General features: G+C 44.7%; 1 protein-coding gene across 6 annotated transcripts in view; it reads right to left on the bottom strand.

Moving 5' to 3' along the window:
• STIM1 (stromal interaction molecule 1) overlaps positions 1–19981 on the bottom strand; it is a 188993-nt gene that overhangs the window by 93083 nt on the left and 75929 nt on the right. For all 6 annotated transcript variants that reach the window (XM_075013850.1, XM_075013764.1, XM_075013681.1 and 3 more), the window contains one exon: positions 196–326. In XM_075013850.1, coding sequence (XP_074869951.1) covers positions 196–326 — 131 coding nt within the window. The remainder of the gene's footprint in view (positions 1–195; positions 327–19981) is intronic.

Consider the following 19981-nt stretch of genomic DNA (forward strand, 5'->3'; position numbering starts at 1 on the left):
CCTAATGGACAAGGTACTGGATGGGAGAATCACAAGACCTAACCAAAAACCCACCTGGAAAATTTCATCAGCTGATTATTGCCCCTCCCCCGCAAACATGCAGTACTATCCCCCACAGAGCTGTCCTCTGAAAGAGGAGGGCAGAAAGGGGAGGAAGGACAGCACAGAAAGAAAGAAAAGTAGCTGCGCACTAACCTCATCACTCTCCTCCACATCCACATTGCCATTGGCATCATCGTCCATCTGCTTGTGGATATTACAGACGGCTTCGAAGCTGAGCTGCTCATCTTCATCGTGACACAAGGGCTCATCAATTCGACAGAACTCTGCTCAGGGAGAAAACACTGTCATTAGACAGCTCCCACCATCTCATTGTCTCGCTCCACACCCTGCATTTGGAAAAGCAAGAAAAATTTGGGACAGGAATACGCTTGAGAAAACACTGAGCTATTTTTAGTGTTCCAGACTCAGAAATACAAAGACTAGCTGGACTCTACGACAGCAGCAAATCCTGACAAAAAAGAATGAGTCAGGGCCTAGCCAGGGCCAAGCCACCTTAGGGACCAGCTCCTTCAGTCTCTTCCCTTCAGTATCGTTTAACGGTATCATAATAATTTCAGATCAACTGGAGCAAGAGAGAGGCAGGTCCTTCTCTATAAAAGGTCAGCGACTTTGTTCTCTGCAATAATGTGCCCCTCAAGTTTAGGCTGAGAGAATGATTCCTGAGTTGTCCTTTAGTTGTATATAGTGGGATTTATTTCCCATACAGGTGTGCGATGTGTCATTTACATATTATGATGTATAGCTCAGTAGCGTTTAGAAACAGGACATTGTGGGTTTAGTCAAGTTTATTTTATTTGTTTTGTTTTACATATAAATATTCAATAAAGGATGGTGTCAGGCTTGCCTCCCCACTCTCACACTCCCAGTGCAGAGAGTGGGGGCCTACAAACCTTAAAAATACCTTGCCTCTCCAGGTTCTGTTTAAAAAAGCTCCCCGCCATCACCACCCAAGTAAGAAAAACCCCCTATATCCCAGGAAGACACACTTGGGATGTCTCCCTTTGGGGTAAATCCAAGCTCTTAGGAGAGAGCTTGGAAACAAAGAGGTGTAATCTGATAGCTGACCTTTCAGTATAAGGCATGACTATACACAGACCCTTCTCTAGGACACAGGAATCAAATCATTGCCTTAAAAATGATTTGTTCACAAAACAACATCTCAGAACATTCCAATTGCAGCACAGAGGATTACTTAACTGGGATTCAGCTTAGAAGTTACAGAGTACAGCGGAAAGAATCAAATCATTAACCAGAGCAACTCCACACCAAGTACCAAAATTAAAAAACAACCTGATCACATCTAACTAAACATTTCCCTTCTACTTACATATCTGTGACTGATTATGAGACGGCCAGGATATTTACTTGATTCATTCTAGCTGCTTAGGAGCAATCATTTTTCTCTGTCTCCTCTGCATCAGCCACACAAAGACCCCTCAGACTGCAATTGTTCATAGTTCAAAAGAGTTTCTTTTCCTCCCATTGGCTTACCTGATGGTGCCTTGCAGAGTGTGTCCTCTAAGGGTTAAACCTGTCCCTGCATTCATTCATGACGGATGGTATTTCCATTAAATATGTAATAGGCCATTCAGAGCTTTATATTTATAAACCAACATCTTATTGTGCTTTACAGTTAATAAGCAGAGAAAACACTGATTCAAGAGAATTTACGTCATGCTTAAAGGAAATTCTGAGAGGCTTTTAAATAGGAATTTGTTGATGGCATGAAGAACCTTTCATCTAGCAGGTACTGTGACAAAGTCAGTATTGCTCCTGGGCTCCAGGCTTCTATTTAGTTCACTGGTCCCACTTTAAGCGCCCAGTTGCCCTCACTGGGGTGTGGGGTGGTCTGAGGGGAACCCAGCCCCTGCCTACTCATTCAGGGTTCTGGCCCAGGGACTCTACGCAACTGCTAGTGGGGAAAGCTGACTCCCTTAGGCCTTGGCACAACAGCTCTTCTCTCTGGGCCATTTCCCCACATGATTACCCCAGATACCTTCTCCAGGCCGCAGCAGCAGTGAGTCCTCCTTCCTGATCTGCTCCGGCTGGGTGACCAGTTCTTTCCCAGCCTATGGCTGAGCCCGTGGTTGCCAGGGCTAAGTCCACACATTTGCTCCTGAAGCTCCTCACCCACCCTCTGCTGTTTCTGGTGTTCCTGATACTCTTCTCAAGCTCTCTCTCTTCCACTGCTCTGATCTCCTCGCCTCTCCATTTGTCTCTCCCCCTTTCCCCACTTGCTCTGCCAGGGAAAGGCTTTTAAAGGTAGGTTTAGGTGGGATCACCTGGCCCTAATTGATATAGGGCAGCCTCCTCCCAAGCTGCTCCCACTCTGGCTGACTGCCAGCTCAAAACTACCCTGTTTCTCCTCCTTGTATTTCCTCCCCTGGTTTCACCCTGACTCAGTACCTAGATCTCATTCATTTCAGGCTGCTATTGACTGAATGTATTTGCCATCTGATGGCCGTGCTAACGACTACTTGAAATGAACGTGGTAGGTCTTAACACAGTTCCCATAAGACAGGTATCCACATCACAAGACCCAGCATTAGAATTGGCATTCCTGTTGAATTTTAGCAGACTGGCTAAGGAACAAAGGGTATGGTTAAAAATCTGTGGCTGGCCTGTGCCAGCTGAGTCTGGTTAAGCTGCTGTTTAATTATGGTGGTGGTGGTGTTCTGACAAGCCAGGACTCAGGCTCTAGGCCCTTGTGACGTGTGTGTGTGATGGGGAGGGTCCCCCGGAATCCGTTAGACCACCCTTAAACCAGCTGGCCTGAGGCATACAGGTGTCTAATTTCAATATAGACATACCCACAAGGGCTTGGAAGAGCAAATTCCCCCCTGATTTCATGGTGGTCCTTCCAAAACAAAACAGGCACACTGGCAGCAGAGGTCTTGAACCACTGCCATACCCACCCCATCTGCTCTGAGGGTAAACTGGCATTTATTAAGGCATCTATCAACTTGAGATCTAAAAACCCAAATGAAATGAGGTTACTCGTGTAAAAAGTCAAGCGTGTGTAAGTAATTAGCTGGACAGAACCAATATGTGGACTGAAATGAGACTTACCTCTTCGTATGTCAATCTGAAATCTTTCACCAACACTAAACACACACCAATTATTTTTAAATGTTTCATTATTAGTTTTACTTGCCCCCTTTAAGCTTTACCTTGGCTGAGGCAATCTGCTTAACAGGCACACACTAGGAAGCCCTGTCCTACCAGAACAGACCTCTGGCCACACAAGGCTAGCACCAGCCAGGAAACGTACACCACAACTTCTATATAAAAAAAGACTGGAACTGTTTACTTTAGAAAAGAGAAGACAGCAAGTACTTCTTCACACAACACACCATCAGTTGGTTTAACACATTGCCAGAGAATGGAGTGAAGACCAAAACTATAACCAGGTTCAAAAAATAAGTAAGTTCCTGAAGGATTCTATCAGTGGCTCTTAGTCAAGATGATCAGAGATGCAATGCAACCCCATGGTGTCAGTGTCCCAAAACCTTGAACTGCCAGAATCTGGGACTGAATGACTGGGGATGGATTACTAGATAATTGCCCTGTTCTGTTAATTTCCTCTGAAGCATTTGGCACCAGTCACTGCCAGAAGTCAGGATACCAGATTAGGCAGATCACTGGCCTAACCCAGTACAACCATTCATATGAAAAAGCAACACAGCTGTTATCAGATTTTAAATGTGCTCAGTGTGTGCTCCTGACCTAGTCCCACCTACACCCAGACATTCTCCAGGCTTCCCACTCCTCTCTCTAGACAGATTAAAATACAAATAATTTCACAGGTACTCGTAATTTCCACAAGTGACTGCCGCTACAGGTACCTCAAGGCCTGTCGTGATGGTATTTGCTACTGCAGATAGTGTATTAGCTAATCAAATGCCATACCCAAGAAACACAGGTTGAACGTGCTTTTAAGCATGGATGGTAAAACAGAATGGGTGAGTCAGAGAAATGTATGAGCACTTGTCCTTTTTTCAGAATGCAGGTGCTTGTGTAAAATATTGAGTACATCAGCCATGAGACTGCACAGTATGCTCACTAACAGCTTACTGGAAATAAAGGCTTATCTGTATCAGATAAAGATAGATGACCGGGTCACACTGTGTTGAGTGGTCCCTTGTAATTCTCAAGAACCAGAGCTGCCAAAGTTTCTGAACCTAATGTAACTTCATCACTCATCCCAAAATATTCATCATGGAGAAACTGTGCCTCCACTACCATGTAAGGGAGCAGTAGTTTTCTTTCTGAACCTTTCACTTCTAAGCTGCTGCACGGCTTGTCCAGACGGGGGTCCTTTTCGAAAGGACCCTGCCAACTTATTCAGCAGATAGGAATAAGGGGATTTCGAAGTTGGCGGGGTCCTTTCGAAAAGGACCCATCAGCCAGCAGCATGCTAATGAGGCACTGAATACGCATTTTGGCGCCTCATTAGTAATCTTCAAAAGGGTCATTTGCATGGCCATTTCAAAGTTTTGTTTCAGTTTAGACACGACCTATATGGGTATCATAGGCCAGATGGGCTTGCATTTCCTCTGGAGGCTGCTGCCTGGGATGTGAGTAGCATAGGCCTGTTGCAAAGGTGGCACCAGCTGAGCCCAAACATCCCTTATTGCTTTTTCTAAAGTATGCAATGTCCTCAGCCACCCACCACCCTCCCTCAAGCTGCAGCCTGAGCAGAACCAGCAGAGCCCCATTCAGAAGCCCAGTGGCGGGCACCGCTCTAGGGATTCAGACTCACCCTTCCACCCAGTTTGACGCTCTCTGGCTTGATCCCCTCACAGAGATTAAGAGGGAGGAGGCTGCTTGCTCCTGAGACAGTTCTTTCCCACTCCTGCCTGCCTCTCTTTCCTGCCCAAAAGGGGGGAGGCTGAGGCAAATGCACCTGGACTGAGCTGTGAGGGCAACTGCCCTCCCCCCTCAATGTGAAAGCAGAAGACTGAGCATTCATTTTGCCTGGGCCTACTTTTCTCCCTGAAGTCTGCAGGAAAACCACAAACAGCACAGAAAGGTAGTTCCTGAACAGATACAAAATGTACATCCACAACCAAGTTGCAATCCACATATATGGTCGGCAGATATAAAGCAGGGATCAGCAGATACGCAGGCTCTACAGGAGGTGAAGCAGAGATGACAGGACAATCACCCTGTCCGCAACACACAGCTGGAACCCAGCTGGGACCTGGATAGGCACATTACTGAGTGAAATTTTGGTCAAGACTTTTATTTCCAAAGTCTGGATCTTCCCACAGAAGAGGTCTGGAGCAGGAAGGGCAAGGCAAGCAGCTGGCCACAGGGAAAGCAGATAAAACTCGACAGAACTTCAGAAGCAGGGCGTTTCCCTGCTGCTGACGACTGTCAGGTCTGAGTCTGCTCCCGAGCAGCAAACAGGCTGAAATAGCATCTGTTTTTCTGGATTTGTAACCCTGAGCATGATGCAGCAAGTGACATAAGGGGGAAACGGACTGTACAGTGTGTTACTCCTTCAAGGAAGGTGAAAGTCAAACAGTACTGTAGGTTTTATTGGCCACTTTCTTAGCCATTGGGAGCACTTATGTCCTCTCCAGCACAGGAAATGCACGTCAGATTTGCACTGGATTATAAATGCATTGCTAGCTGAGGCACTGGGTACCGGAGGCTCTATAGGCCCAGATAAAGTTTGGGCACCTTTCTCTAGCTTCTTGTAAATGTCAAACACCCACCTGACCTTAGGAAATGCAGTTTGTAGGCATGTACTTGTAGGGTCCTCAATCACTGTAGCATACAGTCACCTCGCAGTCATTACTGACTTTGTCACTACCACTCTGTGATAAGAATATGTCATTTCCATGTCTTGGCTGACAAATGGGGGCTCGGAAAAAATTAAGTGACTTGCCCAGGGCCATACAGGAATTCTGCAGCAAATCCAGACACTGAAACCAGATGCCACAAGTCTCACATCACAAAGCCAGCTTGTCTCTTGCCTTGGAAGTGCTCAGGAAGCTTCAGGTCCTATTTCCAACGGCCCTCAGATTGTCCCCTTGACTCAAGGGATCTACTCCAGATTCTTTCCTTTTGTTGCTACTGGTGGTGCACATGCACCTCAGTGCACACAAAAATGACTCCACACATGGATAGAAAAAATCCACACATGGATGTTAAAAATTAGACGCCTTAGAATACTGGGGAATATTCTTTAGTGGCTGTTAAATTGCAGGTTCTCTTAAATTTCCTTCACAGGTTACTGTTATCTCTAACAACATTGGAAAAGCTGCCTGAATACCATTACAGTTGATTGCCTCCAATATCTCTTAATGGCTACGTCTACACTAGCCAAAAACTTTGAAACTGCCATGCAAATGGCCATTTTGAAGTTTACTAATGAAGTGCTGAAATACATATTCAGCACCTCTTTAGCATGCGGGCGGCCACGGCACTTCAAAATTGACGCAGTTCGTCCAGACGGGGCTCCTTTTCGAAAGGACCCTGCCTACTTTGAAGTCCCCTTATTCCTATCAATTTCGAAGTGCCGCAGCCACCTGCATGCTAATGAAGCGCTGAATATGTATTTCAGCATTTCATTAGTAAACTTCGAAATGGCCATTTGCATGGCCATTTCAAAGTTTTTTTTGGCTAGTGTAGACACGGCCAATATTATAATTAAGGCAGACATTGGGATAGGATTACATGGCAGCTTAATTCACTTTTAAGAATTGTGATTTACGTAACTCATTTTATTAATACTGGAACCGAATCCAGAAAACAAACTCAACTTACCTTTGAGAACAGGACTTTTAAAGACTTGTACTAAAATGAGCAAGGCAGCACCAGCTTAAATTCTCTCCTCAGAGGCCCCCCCAGATGTAATAACACCCTGCTTCTCTCCACAGCCTTTTAGATGAGAATATTAGAAGAGATTTATAAACACTAACAAAGGCTCAAGAGAGCCTTGTAAGGTAGGGAGGAAGGGATCATTCCTATTTTAAACCTGAAGAAAGTGAAGTTGAGGGTTTCAGATGTATAAAATGTCACAGGGCAATAAGCATGAGAACAGGGAAAATCTAGGCCAGAGCGCTCTCAGTCTTTCCAGACTCCTACACCCCTTTCAGGAGTTTAATGCGTCTTGTGTATCCCCCAGTTGTACCTCCCTGAAAAAGTACTTGCTTAAAAAAATCGGACATGAAAATACAAACATTACTAGTGCTGAAAAACTGCTTACTTTCATTTTAACACGTAGTTATAAAATAAATCAACTGAATATAAATATTGTACCTTCATTTCAGTGTACAGTGTATAGAGCAGTATAAACAAGTCATTGTCTTAGGAAATTTTTGTTCCTACTGCCTTCCCTAGTGTTTTTAATTAGCCTGTTGTAAAACTAGCCACATTTCTAGATGAACTGAAGTACCACTGGAAGACTTCCACTTATCTCCAGAGGTACATGTCCCCCTGGTTGAGAATTGCAGACCTAAAAATCCTATTAAATCCCCAGCAGTAGTTACTACAGAGTACACCCTTCAGATGGTAGTAAGAGTAAGATAATGCACTTCCACTAACCACAGAAACTATTAAACTACCACTTTATCAGCTACACTAGGGCAGAGTATAATACAGGCAGGTCCATCACCCACTGGTCACCTCATATTTGATGTTTAAAGCTGTCCAAAAGGATGTGAAACACACACCCACTAATTCCACAGGATGAATTTCCCAAATAAACTGCGGGTGGGGCATTGTAGCATATTGCTTATTTAAGCTTGGGAGCAAGAAGTCAGGGGGAATTGTATCTGAAAAGCTATGAAATCCATATCCAAACAATGACCAGCTTTCAGACAGTGTAACATTACACCTGCCAACAGCCCACCAGAGGAAGACAAAAGTTCTGACTGATTCTGTTGGGACTATTAGCCGCATGAACAACATGAACAAGGGAGGCAGAATGGCACCCATAACTAGATGTGTGTATATATAACAAGACAAGGGAAATCATTGGAAGTTCTGCTTATGATAAACTAAGAGCAGCTCACTGAGGCTTCAGTATAGGTTAAGACTGTCTGAGCCTGTAATACTTATCCAAATATAAAAACACTTCATTAAAAGCTGGTGACAGGGTAATCTTATCAAGGAAGTTACTCAAAGAAAAAGAACAACAAAAATGGAAGATCAGTGTTATAAATTTTATTACGCCTCCAGAAACACCGTCTGGGAATGCCCACCCCCGTCAGAAAGCAACACTCACAGAGATGGCCTCAGTATTTACAACCGAAAATCACAAAGGGAACTTATGTCTGCTTTGATCTGCCTCCGACTCCACCGATTTTACCACCGTTATGTAGCAGTCATTCCCAGTGCCCATCATTTCCTTCTTTAGATTTCCAGTGATTTGACATTAATATGATTCTTTAAGGAATGGGAATTTAGTGGGTTTTCTGCTCTATGCATTACAAGAATGGACTTTTATGCTGTGTGGTTGCAGCTGTGTCAGTCCCAAGGCATTAGAGAGGGAAGGTTGGGGAGGCAACCTTTTATTGGACCAACTTCTGTTAGTGTGAGAGAAGTTTTCAAATGACACAGAGCTCTTCTTCAGTTCTGGGATGAGTGAATTCTAATAACCTTAGGTGTTAATTTGCTACATTAACTGGGCCTACTACTAACAGGAAACTTGTTGTTGTTTATTATTATTTCCACACAGCTGATGAAGTGGGTTTTACCCATAAAAGCTCATAACCTAATCAATTTGTTAATCTGTAAACTGCCACAGGACTGCTTCCTGTTTTAGAAGCTACACACTAACAGGGCTAACCCTCTGAAACCTTAAGTGTCGTTACACACGAAAATAAGTTTATTTGAAAAAAACAAAAACACAAAAACTCATCTCTTTTTTGGCCCTCCTCCATTTCTCTTCACACCTGTCTGCCTCTACTTTTCAGTCTCCAAAATAAAGACAATTAAGATCAAATTTTTAAAAGTGCTGAAATTAACCAGGATTATGATCACAGGCAAAGAAACAAGACAAAATGCTCCCCCAAGTCCTTCCAACCCTGTGGTAACCAGAGTGCAATTTCATACTGCAGAAGTCACCCAATGGAAAGTGCCACTGAATAAGAACATTCTCTAGGGCAGTAGATCACTGCAGCTGGCAACCTGCTAAGAGCTCTGCCCAGTTAAGATGAATTGCAGGCGTACTGACTGAGTTTTCTTCTTCTTCAAGTGAGTTTAGTTCTGCTGAAATGGGTGACAAGGCCAGGCCTCACAGAACACAAAGAACAGGAACTGACACTTCATGGTTCTCTCACGCACTTCTGCAGATGTGCCTCAATAGCGAGCCTGGAGGAATCCTGCTGAGAGGCGTTCTGCCTCCCTGCCCTATGCTAGCCAGAGTCTGACTGCTACCTATAAGGAAGATAAGCAGGGCTGGTTATGACGACACTGACATCTTTGCCACAGAAGTTATACAAGCCACCATATCATTCCACTTAAGATATTGTCAGAATCTAATCTAGATCACCAGTGACCAATGATCAAGTGAAAGGCTCTGTATCCCCAAAGCAATCATGATCCCATGACTGATTTGTTTTTAAATTCCTGCAATTTCTTTCCTGCAAGTTCCTTCCTTTAATGGTATTGTAGCAGGGAATCGTGCATTGTGAGCCAAAGTAGCTAATTTTGAGAGTGACAGAGCAATGAATTGATCCTGCTCATACAGAGAAGTCACACAGCCAAAGCCCAACTGACACTGAAAGAACAGAAGTCATTTCACCTGTCTCTCCACAGTCCCAGGAACTCACACTGCTTAATTTTCATTGTAAAGTTCATTGAGTGATTTATTATGGCCAAGGATAAGATTTAGTCACAGATTCCATGACTCTTCCAAGACCTCTGTGACTTTGGCTTCAGCTGTCAGTGGCAAGGCTCAGGCTGGGCTCCTCCCCTCCCTCGCAGCTTCAGATGGTGCCATGCACCCACCACTCCTTTGGCGGGGGCTGGAGCCATGGCTCTGTGCCCCTACCACACAGCTTTAGCTGGAGCTGTGCACACACTCCATGCCTAGCCTGTGGTGCTGGCGAGAGCTGGGGCTGTGCTGGTGGGGTTGGGACTGTCAGTCTCCCACAAGGGACTCCAGCTGTCACACCTTCCCCTCACCTCTCTCCCGTTATTTTTAGTGACAGTCACAGAGAGCTCACAGGTCCTGTGAATTTCTTTTTATTGCTGTGACCTACCCATGACTTTTACTAAAATAACCGTGACAAAATCTTAATGATGTTAAATGAAAATGGTGGAGGGAGGAGTCAAATAAAGCAACAAGCATTTCCAAAATACACAAATCTCAACACCAAGCCATATCTCACTATGGCTATAAAACCAGTTTGGTGAACAGGGAGAATCAACCCATTCTGGAAAGGTATTTAAGCAGGTATCAGGGGGCAGCCGACTTAAGTCTGTATCTTCAAAAACAACAGGAAGTCCAATGGCACCTCAAAGACTAACAGATATTTTGGAGCATAAGCCTTCATAGGCAAACAGGACTTCTTGTTGTTTTTAAGCAGGTATGTTGCTTGGACTACTGGTGCAGCACATTCTTCTTCTGATATGTTGAATTTCCATCTCCTCCACAGCAGATTGGTTTGGGGTACTGGGACAGTGAGAGAATTCAATGGAGTTCTTCTATTTGCTACCTCACTACTCTAGACGCTGCAAATCATTTTTCTGGAACAAGAGGTGGTCCTCACCTGAATGCAGCAATTTAATAACTAGATCAGATTAGAAACTGAAAGAAATTGTTTCACTTTTGTATGAAGTGGCTGTACCAGACTCGTGAGAAATTTGTCCTGTTCTTTCTGTTAATCTTCTTGGAAGTACATTCATTAGTGAAGTAGAACCAGCAGGAGACTGAGGATTGTTTATTAAAAGGGGTGACAGGTTTCATTTAAACATTAATACTGTACATAAGTCAAGTACTTTATTTCCAGGCAGATGCCCTTAGCCACTTGAATCTGAGCAACAACCACTTTTTTGAGCCAAAGAATGGGGGGAAGGGGGAATTAGCCATGCTCCACTGCTGCATATTATAATCAGAACCATTTCCATACCATCAGAAGAGTGAAACCATTTCCCCTAACAATACACTTACACTAAAATAAAGACAAAAAGCAGTCAAGTAGCACTTTAAAGACTAACAAAATAATTTATTAGGTGAGCTTTTGTGGGACAGACCCACTTCTTCAGACCATAGCCAGACCAGAACAGACTCAATACTTAAGGCACAGAGAACCAAAAACAGTAAGCAAGGAGGACAAATCAGAAAAAGATAATCAAGGTGAGCAAATCAGAGAGTGGAGGGATGGGGGGAAGGTCAAGAATTACATTGAGCCAAGTATGCAGACAAGCCCCTATAGTGACTCAGAAAGTTCCCACCACAATTTAAACCATGTGTTAATGTGCCGAATTTGAATATAAAAGCCAGCTCGGCTGTTTCTCTTTCCAAAACGGTGCGATAATTCCTTTTTAGTAACACACATACCTTTAGGTCATTGACAGAATGCCCCATTCAATTAAAATGTTGACGAACTGGTTTGTGGATCTGGAGTGTTTTGATGTCTGCTTTGTGCCCATTGACCCTTTGTCTAAGGGAGTTAGAAGTCTGTCCAATATACAAAGCATCTGGGCATTGTTGGCACATGATGGCATATATAATGTTAGTAGAGGAGCATGAGAAAGTGCCCGTGATTCTGTGAGTAACCTGGTTAGGTCCAGTGATGGTATTTCCAGAGAAGATACGTGGACAAAGCTGGCAGCGGGCTTTGTTGCAGGGAAAGGTTCCAGGACTGGTTTTCCTGGGGTATAGACTGTGGCTTTTATATTCCAATTTGGCACATTAACACATGGTTTAAATCGTGATGGGAACTTTCTGAGTCACTATAGGGGCTTGTCTGCATACTTGGCTCAATCTAATTCTTGACCTCCCCCCCCACCCCTCCACTCTCGGATTTGCTCACCTTGATTATCTTTTTCTGATTTGTCCTCCTTGCTTACTGTTTTTGGTTCTCTGTGCCTAAAATATTGAGTCTGTTCTGGTCTGGCTATGGTCTGAAGAAGTGGGTCTGTCCCACGAAAGCTCACCTAATAAACCATTTTGCTAGTCTTTAAAGTGCTACTTGACTGGTTTTTGTTTTGATAGTGCATAGACTAGCACGGCTTCCTCTTTGTTACTAAATAAAGACATGCAGCATGGCCATAGCTGACCCAGCACATCCACTTCAGCCCCCAGGACTGTGGGGCTAAAGAGTACAGCTCAGATGTTAAGGTCTGGCCTGGAGAGCAGGATCTGAAGCCCAGAAAGGAAGGTGAGTCTTACAACTTGTGTTCCAAGTTGTGCCCGAATACCTGCACTGCTATTTAAATCAATTGACTTAGGCTTGGAAGCTTGTATATATGCAAATACACATCTCATAGAACTGGAAGGGACCTCAGAAACTCATCAAGTCCAGTCCCCTGTCTTCTTGGTGGGGCCAAACACCATCCCTGATGGATTTTTTTAAAATCTATTTGCCCCAGAACCCTAAATGGCCCCTTCAAGGACTGAGCTCACAACCCTGGGTTTAACAGGCCAATGCTCATACCACTGAACTATCGCCCCCCTCCTCCCTGGAAGTTTTTTTTATTGCCATGTAAACTGCTATGTAGTGGCCACCTAAGAATTTTTTGGTGCACATGCCAGCTTCCTCAAATTCAACACACTGGGGTCTCAGTCTGATCTCACTCACACGGGTATAAATTAGAAGTAAACTGAATTTAGTTGTTTTACATTACTGTAATGCCACTAAAAACAAACAGAAATCAGAATTTGGCTCAGACTGTCCAATCTATGCTCAAAGGTTGCAATGATACCCAGAATGCCACAGCAGACAACTCCAGCTCATGATACCAATAAACTATATCAATATTATCCAGATGAAGGGAAGCATACAAAACCCACAGGGCCCAAATTCTGTAGCCCCCCACTCATACTGAGTAGGATTTTAAGCTGTTCCACTGAGATTAGTGGGACTACATATACACACGTTACCCAAGGTGAGTAAGGAGTGCAGAACTGAGCCCTTAATGGTCTGTTGTAATGTTCTAAAACGTTCTAACCACCTAACCACTTCCTTCCAACAGACAGGAAGCCTCACCTTGGGAGGCAACCAGAGCCAATAGCATGACACCGTTGCAGAATTGCTGTTTTTTTTCCCACACCAAGCACAGGGCAACATTCAAAGCTTTCCTTAATACAGGCAGAATCCTCCCACCACGGCACTAATTCCAAATGCCCACAAGTCCAGCCATTTATTCAGTACCTTTGACTCTTTCCTAACAGCTGCCTCCCACCTCAGCATCTTCACACCAGAACTTGCTGATTTTCTTTGACAGATCTTCCGTCACCTCCCCTTTCTCTCTCCTATCCTCCTTTACCCACATCTCTTGCAACACAGTTGCCATACTCCTCATGGTAACCAGAAATAAGGTTTCCCAATCACGTTTTAACTCAGCCATGTGCCTCCTCACTTGATGCCATCCCAGTTACTCATATCCACTGTCCCCCTCTCATCTCTCCTCAGAAACCTCTTGCTCTCTCTGGCCCATCTCTCTCTCAGTAATGGTATGCTGAGGTCTCTCTCCATCTCAAAAACAAAAACACTCTTGACCAGCACCTACATTTCCAGTTACCACACAATCTCCCAGCTTCCTTTCACTGCAAAACCTACTTACGATCACCCTTTGTAACTGTTGCCTCATCTCTTTTCCTCCAGGAGAGGTCCACCTTCTGCCCACTCCATGATTCTTAATGACCTCTTCCCAGCCAAATTTCAGAATGCCTACTGAGAAGACCCAGTCCTCAAAGCGAGGTGCCATGAGGGGAACTATCATTTTACATAAAACCACATGGTAAGGCTGTGCTTCTCAACCTGGGGCTCAGTTAGTACCCCACTGTGGCCCAGCTGAGTGCTAAAGGCCACTTGGCACCAGAGGCTCCAGGATCAAGGACTCCCAGCTGCTTCTACAAGCTGCAGGTCTGGGTCTACTGCCCAGGCCTAGTGAAGTCACAGGGTCAGGTACCCGGGACTCCCAGCCAACCCTGCAGGGGAAGAGGGGGCCAAGGGCTGCAGGCCCATGCCACGAACTCCTGGGCTACTGTCCAACCAGTCACAGTTGGGTACAAAGGTGGTCAGAGGCTGATTCCCAGCACTGCAGGTCCCTGCTAGCTCTGCAATCCAGAGTTGCCACCTGGCCCAATGGGCTCAGGCGTCTGCAACTTCACCCCAGCCGTGCAAAGGAAGAGCTGGCACCTGGCCCCACAAAGGGAGGGGGTGTTGTGGTCCAGGCAGCGGCTGCCCTGCCAACCAGGCCCTGCAGCCCACAACAACAAGTTCAGAACTGCTATGCTGCTACCCACAGCTCTTAGCATTCAAATTCATAGGGGTTCCACAAGGTAACAATGAACATTTCCATTCACTAGGGATTTAGTGACTTGGGCCACATCTAAATGTAGAGTGCTGCAGCAGTTCTGACGCACCTGCTGCACTGCTCTGTGTATACAGAACACAACTGCTGATGGGAGAAACTCAACAAGGGGGTGTGGGTGGAGGCTGTTCTGGCCAGGCCGGAACATCCCTGCCGATGGCACTCCTGGGCCCACTGAAAACAAGGTTTGCTCCAGCTGTACTGATGCACCTCCCACCCGCAGAAGGCTGGGGGCTGCTGCAGCCCCCACCAGTTAACCACAACCAGTAAGCGTCATCCATTAAGGTAAGGCTTACCGGTTAGCCATTAACATCACTAGAGTCATCTTGACTGTTATGGGAATTATTCCTGGTTTACACCAGTGAGTGGGAAGGACAGCTTGATTCTCACAAGCATCCACTAAGTCTGGGACTACGTGAGTGCAAGATCAACCCTCTTCCATTAGTAAATCTAGACTTTGGGCCTTCACTCCTGATTCACCACTGACTCTGTGTGTGTGTGTGTGTGTGTGTGTGTGTGTGTGTGTGTGTGTGTGTGTGTGTGTGTGTGTGTGTGTGTGTGTGCGCGCGTGTGCGTGTGGAGAGACAGACGGACACCACCTCGCTTTAATCCTAACCTGCCATAGCTCATTAAAGCTTTAAACAACCACACTGTTCAGGTGATGAAGTCTCTACCTCACACTATCAGTGAAGATGTCAGTACGCAGATGTAGTCACCCATAGGCGCACTGTCTGTCTGCAGAGAAATAAGAAAATAACGATTAAGGTCAGTGAACAGCTTGCCAAATATAGAAATAAGCACAAAGAGGCCAAAAGATTTCATGGGGGTGGGAGGGGAGGAGAAGGAATATTAAGTCATGAGTGAATGACACTGTTCTAATTCTTGTACAACACGCTGACAGGAAAAATTCTTTCTGTGCTTGACCAAACAGCTCTGTACTGGCTCAGCCAACAAACTGACACAATTCATTTGAAGGGTGGATGTGTGCATGCATACAAGAATATGATAAAGCAGGATCTGCGGATGTTACTGTAGCTTTGCTGGTTACACGATAACAATGAGACAGAAGATGGGTGAAGGAATAGCCTTCATTGTACCAGCTTGGTGAGAAACTTACACAGCGCTCTTCTTCAAGTCTGGGAATGTGCTCAAACAGGACATTCTTGGCACGTTTACACTGCACTTAGCCTCAGTTAGTCCAAGTTGATTGAGGCTTGGAGGTCTTTAGCTCAGGGGCTACTTAACTACAGTTTATACATTCAGACTCTGGTTGCAGACCAAGCTCTCAGACCTTTCCACCTCCAAGCACCCTAGACAGTTAGCTCCAGAACAATCCCACATAACTACACCACAATTAAACAGCCACTTAGGCTCACAGGGTTTGGACTGAGTCAGCTGGCAGGGGCCAGCCAGGCATTTTTAACTGCAGTGTAGTTATCCTTAACAGCACATTTCCCAGACCATTGCTCAAGCTACTTTAAAACCAGATCCACTAGAGCAGCACGCAACAGACCGAACAGGCTGGCATGCTCTTGTACAACACACGTCTGACAACTTCGAAGAGCAGCGACGCATATGCCTCATTGATGCTCGTGAGAGGAAGAAAGCAACAGCAGCAGCCACACCAACAGAGCCAGGACAATTCCCTTGCCCCCACCATGAACACCCATGCCGTTCAAAGCATGGACTCCTCAGCCACATGCAAGTCCACAACCAACGAGCCTGTGCAAGCTCAAGACGTCATCATCGGACACGATGGGCCATCTCCACATTTCCCAGACCTGAAAAAGACCTCAGTGTAACACTCAAGGCTTGTATCCTGCACTAACAGAAGATGTTCTAATACAAGGTTACCACCTCACCCACTATCTCTTCCTAATAAAGCAGGATAATCATTTTTAGATTAGTGAAACATTTCTCTCCCCTCCACAAATCTTACTATTCACAGAACATGGAGAGGAAGAGGAACGTCTGTTTGACTCGTCAGCTTTTAGTTTGCGCGCAATAGTTGATATACCAAGGAGGGCCTCTGTTTACTGTAAATAGTGCAATGTGCTTAAAGCCCTTCAGTTGGCAGACTCATATTGAAGAGTGATTCTTTAGCACCGCATGCACACGGACATGTCCTTTAACGTACACAGTACACTGCGATGCCAACTTCTAAGCTTGCGTGTCAGTTTTTGCAGAGAAAGATTCCCTTGCCTCTCCCTTCCTCACCCCCTTCTGCCTGGTTTCCAACAAGTCATTCTGGGGAGCTCCTGTAACAGTTCTTCAGGCCACCAAAGACCACAGCTTTAGAAGCAGTAGAGAAAAAACAGATTTTAACACCCCCCCCCCCCATCCCCCTGCAAAAAATCCTTCAATATTCCCTGATAAACTAAGAAAAACTAATTAAAATTCTGGGGAAGTATCACAGTACAATGCTGATACTCTACATCACAAACATGCAAGGTAATCCTTTCTAGACCTGCCCCTTTTCTTCAAAATATCAGTCAGGTTTCTGGCTGGCCTGTCTCACATCTGCAGTTCTCCTCCGACTCACAACCTTTCATTTAAGTTGCTTGGCAACTTTCTTTGCTGTGAGCTCACTTGACTAAAAGTCTACATAGACAATGTGTTGTCATTGGATATGGAGTTCTCCTTTAGGGCCCCCATCCCAAATCATCCATCACTTACCACTATCATGGAATCAAATTCCATTTCTGAAGTAAAGTCAGCCGTTACATATTTGAAATTATTTTTAAGGTGTGTGGTGTCAGACTGTGGTGCACAGGATTTTTAGTAATAACAACACATTCATCCACACGCTCTCTCACATGTACCTTTTTCTTTAAACATCCATGAAAATATGGACAACACACCTGGCAAAGCACAATGAGTGCAACTGTTTCAAAGTGTGCAGCCACAACATGGGCTTTTGGACTACCTGATATAACCACAGTACCACTCAGATTCAAGAAGTCTACTCTTACTTTACATTTGCTGAACTTGATCTTTCCCTGCACAAAATTAGGTCCATATTTTATCAAGCACACATATGTTTATACGATTCCCTTCAGCTTTCAAGAGCAACTTCTCAAAGACGTTTGTACAATGGCAACTTCTCTTTAGCAGCCACTTATTACTTTGAGAAGTTTCTTGCTACAAGCTTCATTATGAAATATTCCTTCCCTTGACAAATTTCAGAGTGCTTTAAATTGACAAGTCTCACAGCCATCTCTGGAAGCAAGCAAATATCTCCTCCCAAATAGGATACAGTAAGGCATATAGTGAGAGCAAGTTGCTTAAGAATTTACTTCCTACGAAGTGCCAAGAAAGATGATGCAGTAAATAATTCAGGATTCCATCTGCAAACATCTGAAAGATAATAAGGTGATAGGTAACAGTCAGCATGGATTTGCAAGAACAAATCATGTCAGACCAACCTGGTATCTTTGTTTGATAGGATGACAAGCCTTGAGCATAAGGGGGAAGTAGTCAAAGTGGTATACCTGACTTTCATCAAGCATTTGATATGTTATTGCACGACCTTCTTTCATGGAGGGAATCCTCCAGGAGCCCATTCTGAAGCACTTGGAAGAAGGGAAATTGTTCAAGAGTAGTCAACATGAATTCACCAAGGGCAAGTCATGCCTGACCATTCTGATTAGCTTCTATGATGAGATAGCTGGCTCTGCGGACACGGGAAAGTCAATGGCTGTGACATAACTTAACTTTAGCAAAGCTTTTGATACAGTCTCTCATAATATTCTTGCCCATAAATTAAGGAAATATGGATTGGATACATGGACTGTAAGATGGATAGAAAGCTGACTAGATGGTCAGGTCCAACAGGTACTGATCAGTAGCTCCATGTCTAGTTGGTAGTCAGTTGCAAGTGGAGTGCCTCAAGGATCAGTTCTGAGGCCAGTATTATTCAACATCTTTATTAATGACCTGGATGAGGGGATGCATTGCACCCTCAGCAAATGTGCAGATGACACTAAGCTAGGGGGAGAGATAGAAATGTAGGAGGGTAGGGATGGGGTCCAGAGTGACCGAGATAAACTGGAGGATTGGATCAAAATAAATCTGATGAGGTTCAACAAGGACAAGTGCAAGAGTCTTGCACTTGGGACCGAAGAATCCCAAGCATTGTTACAGGTTGGGTGCTGAATGGCTAAGTAGCAGTGCAGCAAAAAAGGACATGGGGATTACGGTGCATGAAACGCTGGACTGGAGTTAACAAAGTGCCCTTGTAGCCAAAAAGGCTAGCAGCATATTTGGTTGCATTAAGAACAACTTTTCCAGCAGATCTAGAGAAGTTATGACTCTCCTCTACTCGGCACTGGTGAGGTCTCTTCCGGAGTATTGCATCCTGTTCTGCGCCCTCCAGTATAGAAAGAATGTGGATGCATTGGAATGGTTCCAGCGGAGGGCAACAAAAATGATGATGGGGCTGGAGCACGTGGCCTATGAGGAGAGGTTGAGGAACTTAGGCTTACTTACCAAACAAAAAGCAGTCAAGTAGCACTTTAAAGACTAGCAAAATAGTTTATTAGGTGAGCTTTCGTGGGACAGACCCACTTCTCCAGACCATAGCCAGACCAGAACAGACTCAATGAGTCAATGAGTCTGTTCTGGTCTGGCTATGGTCTGAAGAAGTGGGTCTGTCCCACGAAAGCTCACCTAATAAACTATTTTGCTAGTCTTTAAAGTGCTACTTGACTGCTTTTTGTTTTGATAGTGTATAGACTAGCACGGCTTACTCTCTGTTAGCCTTACTTAGTTTGCAAAAGAGAAGACTTGAGAGGTGATTTGATAGCATCCTTCAACTTCCTGAAGGGGGGCTCAGAGAGGATGGAGAGAGACTGTTCTCAGTGGTGTCAGATGGCAGAACAAGGAGCAATGGTCTGAAGTTACAAAATAAGAGGTGTAGATTGGATATTAGGAAAAACTATTTCAACAGGAGAGTGGTGAAGCACTGGAATGTGTTGCCTAGAGAGGTGGTGGAATCTCCATCCCTAGAGGTTTTTAAATCCCAGCTTGACAAAGTCCTGGCTCAGATGATTTAATTAGGGTTGATCCTGCTTCAGGAAGGGGGCTGCCCTAGATGACCTCCTAAGATCCCCTCCAGACCTAGAATTCTATGATTCTTCTTCTCAGCAAACAAGGGAAATGCATCCTAGATGGTGCTGCTACTAGGTGGGTGCGTAACTGGTTGAATAACCGTTCATAGAGAGCAGTTACTAAATGTTCAGCCCTGCTGGAAAGGAAGTGAGTGAGATACCACAGGGGTCAGTACCAGGAAAATTAGTAGAAACAATAGTAAAGAATAAAATTGCAAGGCATGTAGAAGAGCACAAATTGTTGGGCTCTAGTCAGCATGGTTTCTGCAGAGGGAAGTCGTGTCTAACTAATCTATTAGAATTCTTTG

This window comes from Carettochelys insculpta, chromosome 1 (assembly GCF_033958435.1).
Source record: "Carettochelys insculpta isolate YL-2023 chromosome 1, ASM3395843v1, whole genome shotgun sequence".
Classification (NCBI taxonomy): domain Eukaryota; kingdom Metazoa; phylum Chordata; order Testudines; family Carettochelyidae; genus Carettochelys; species Carettochelys insculpta.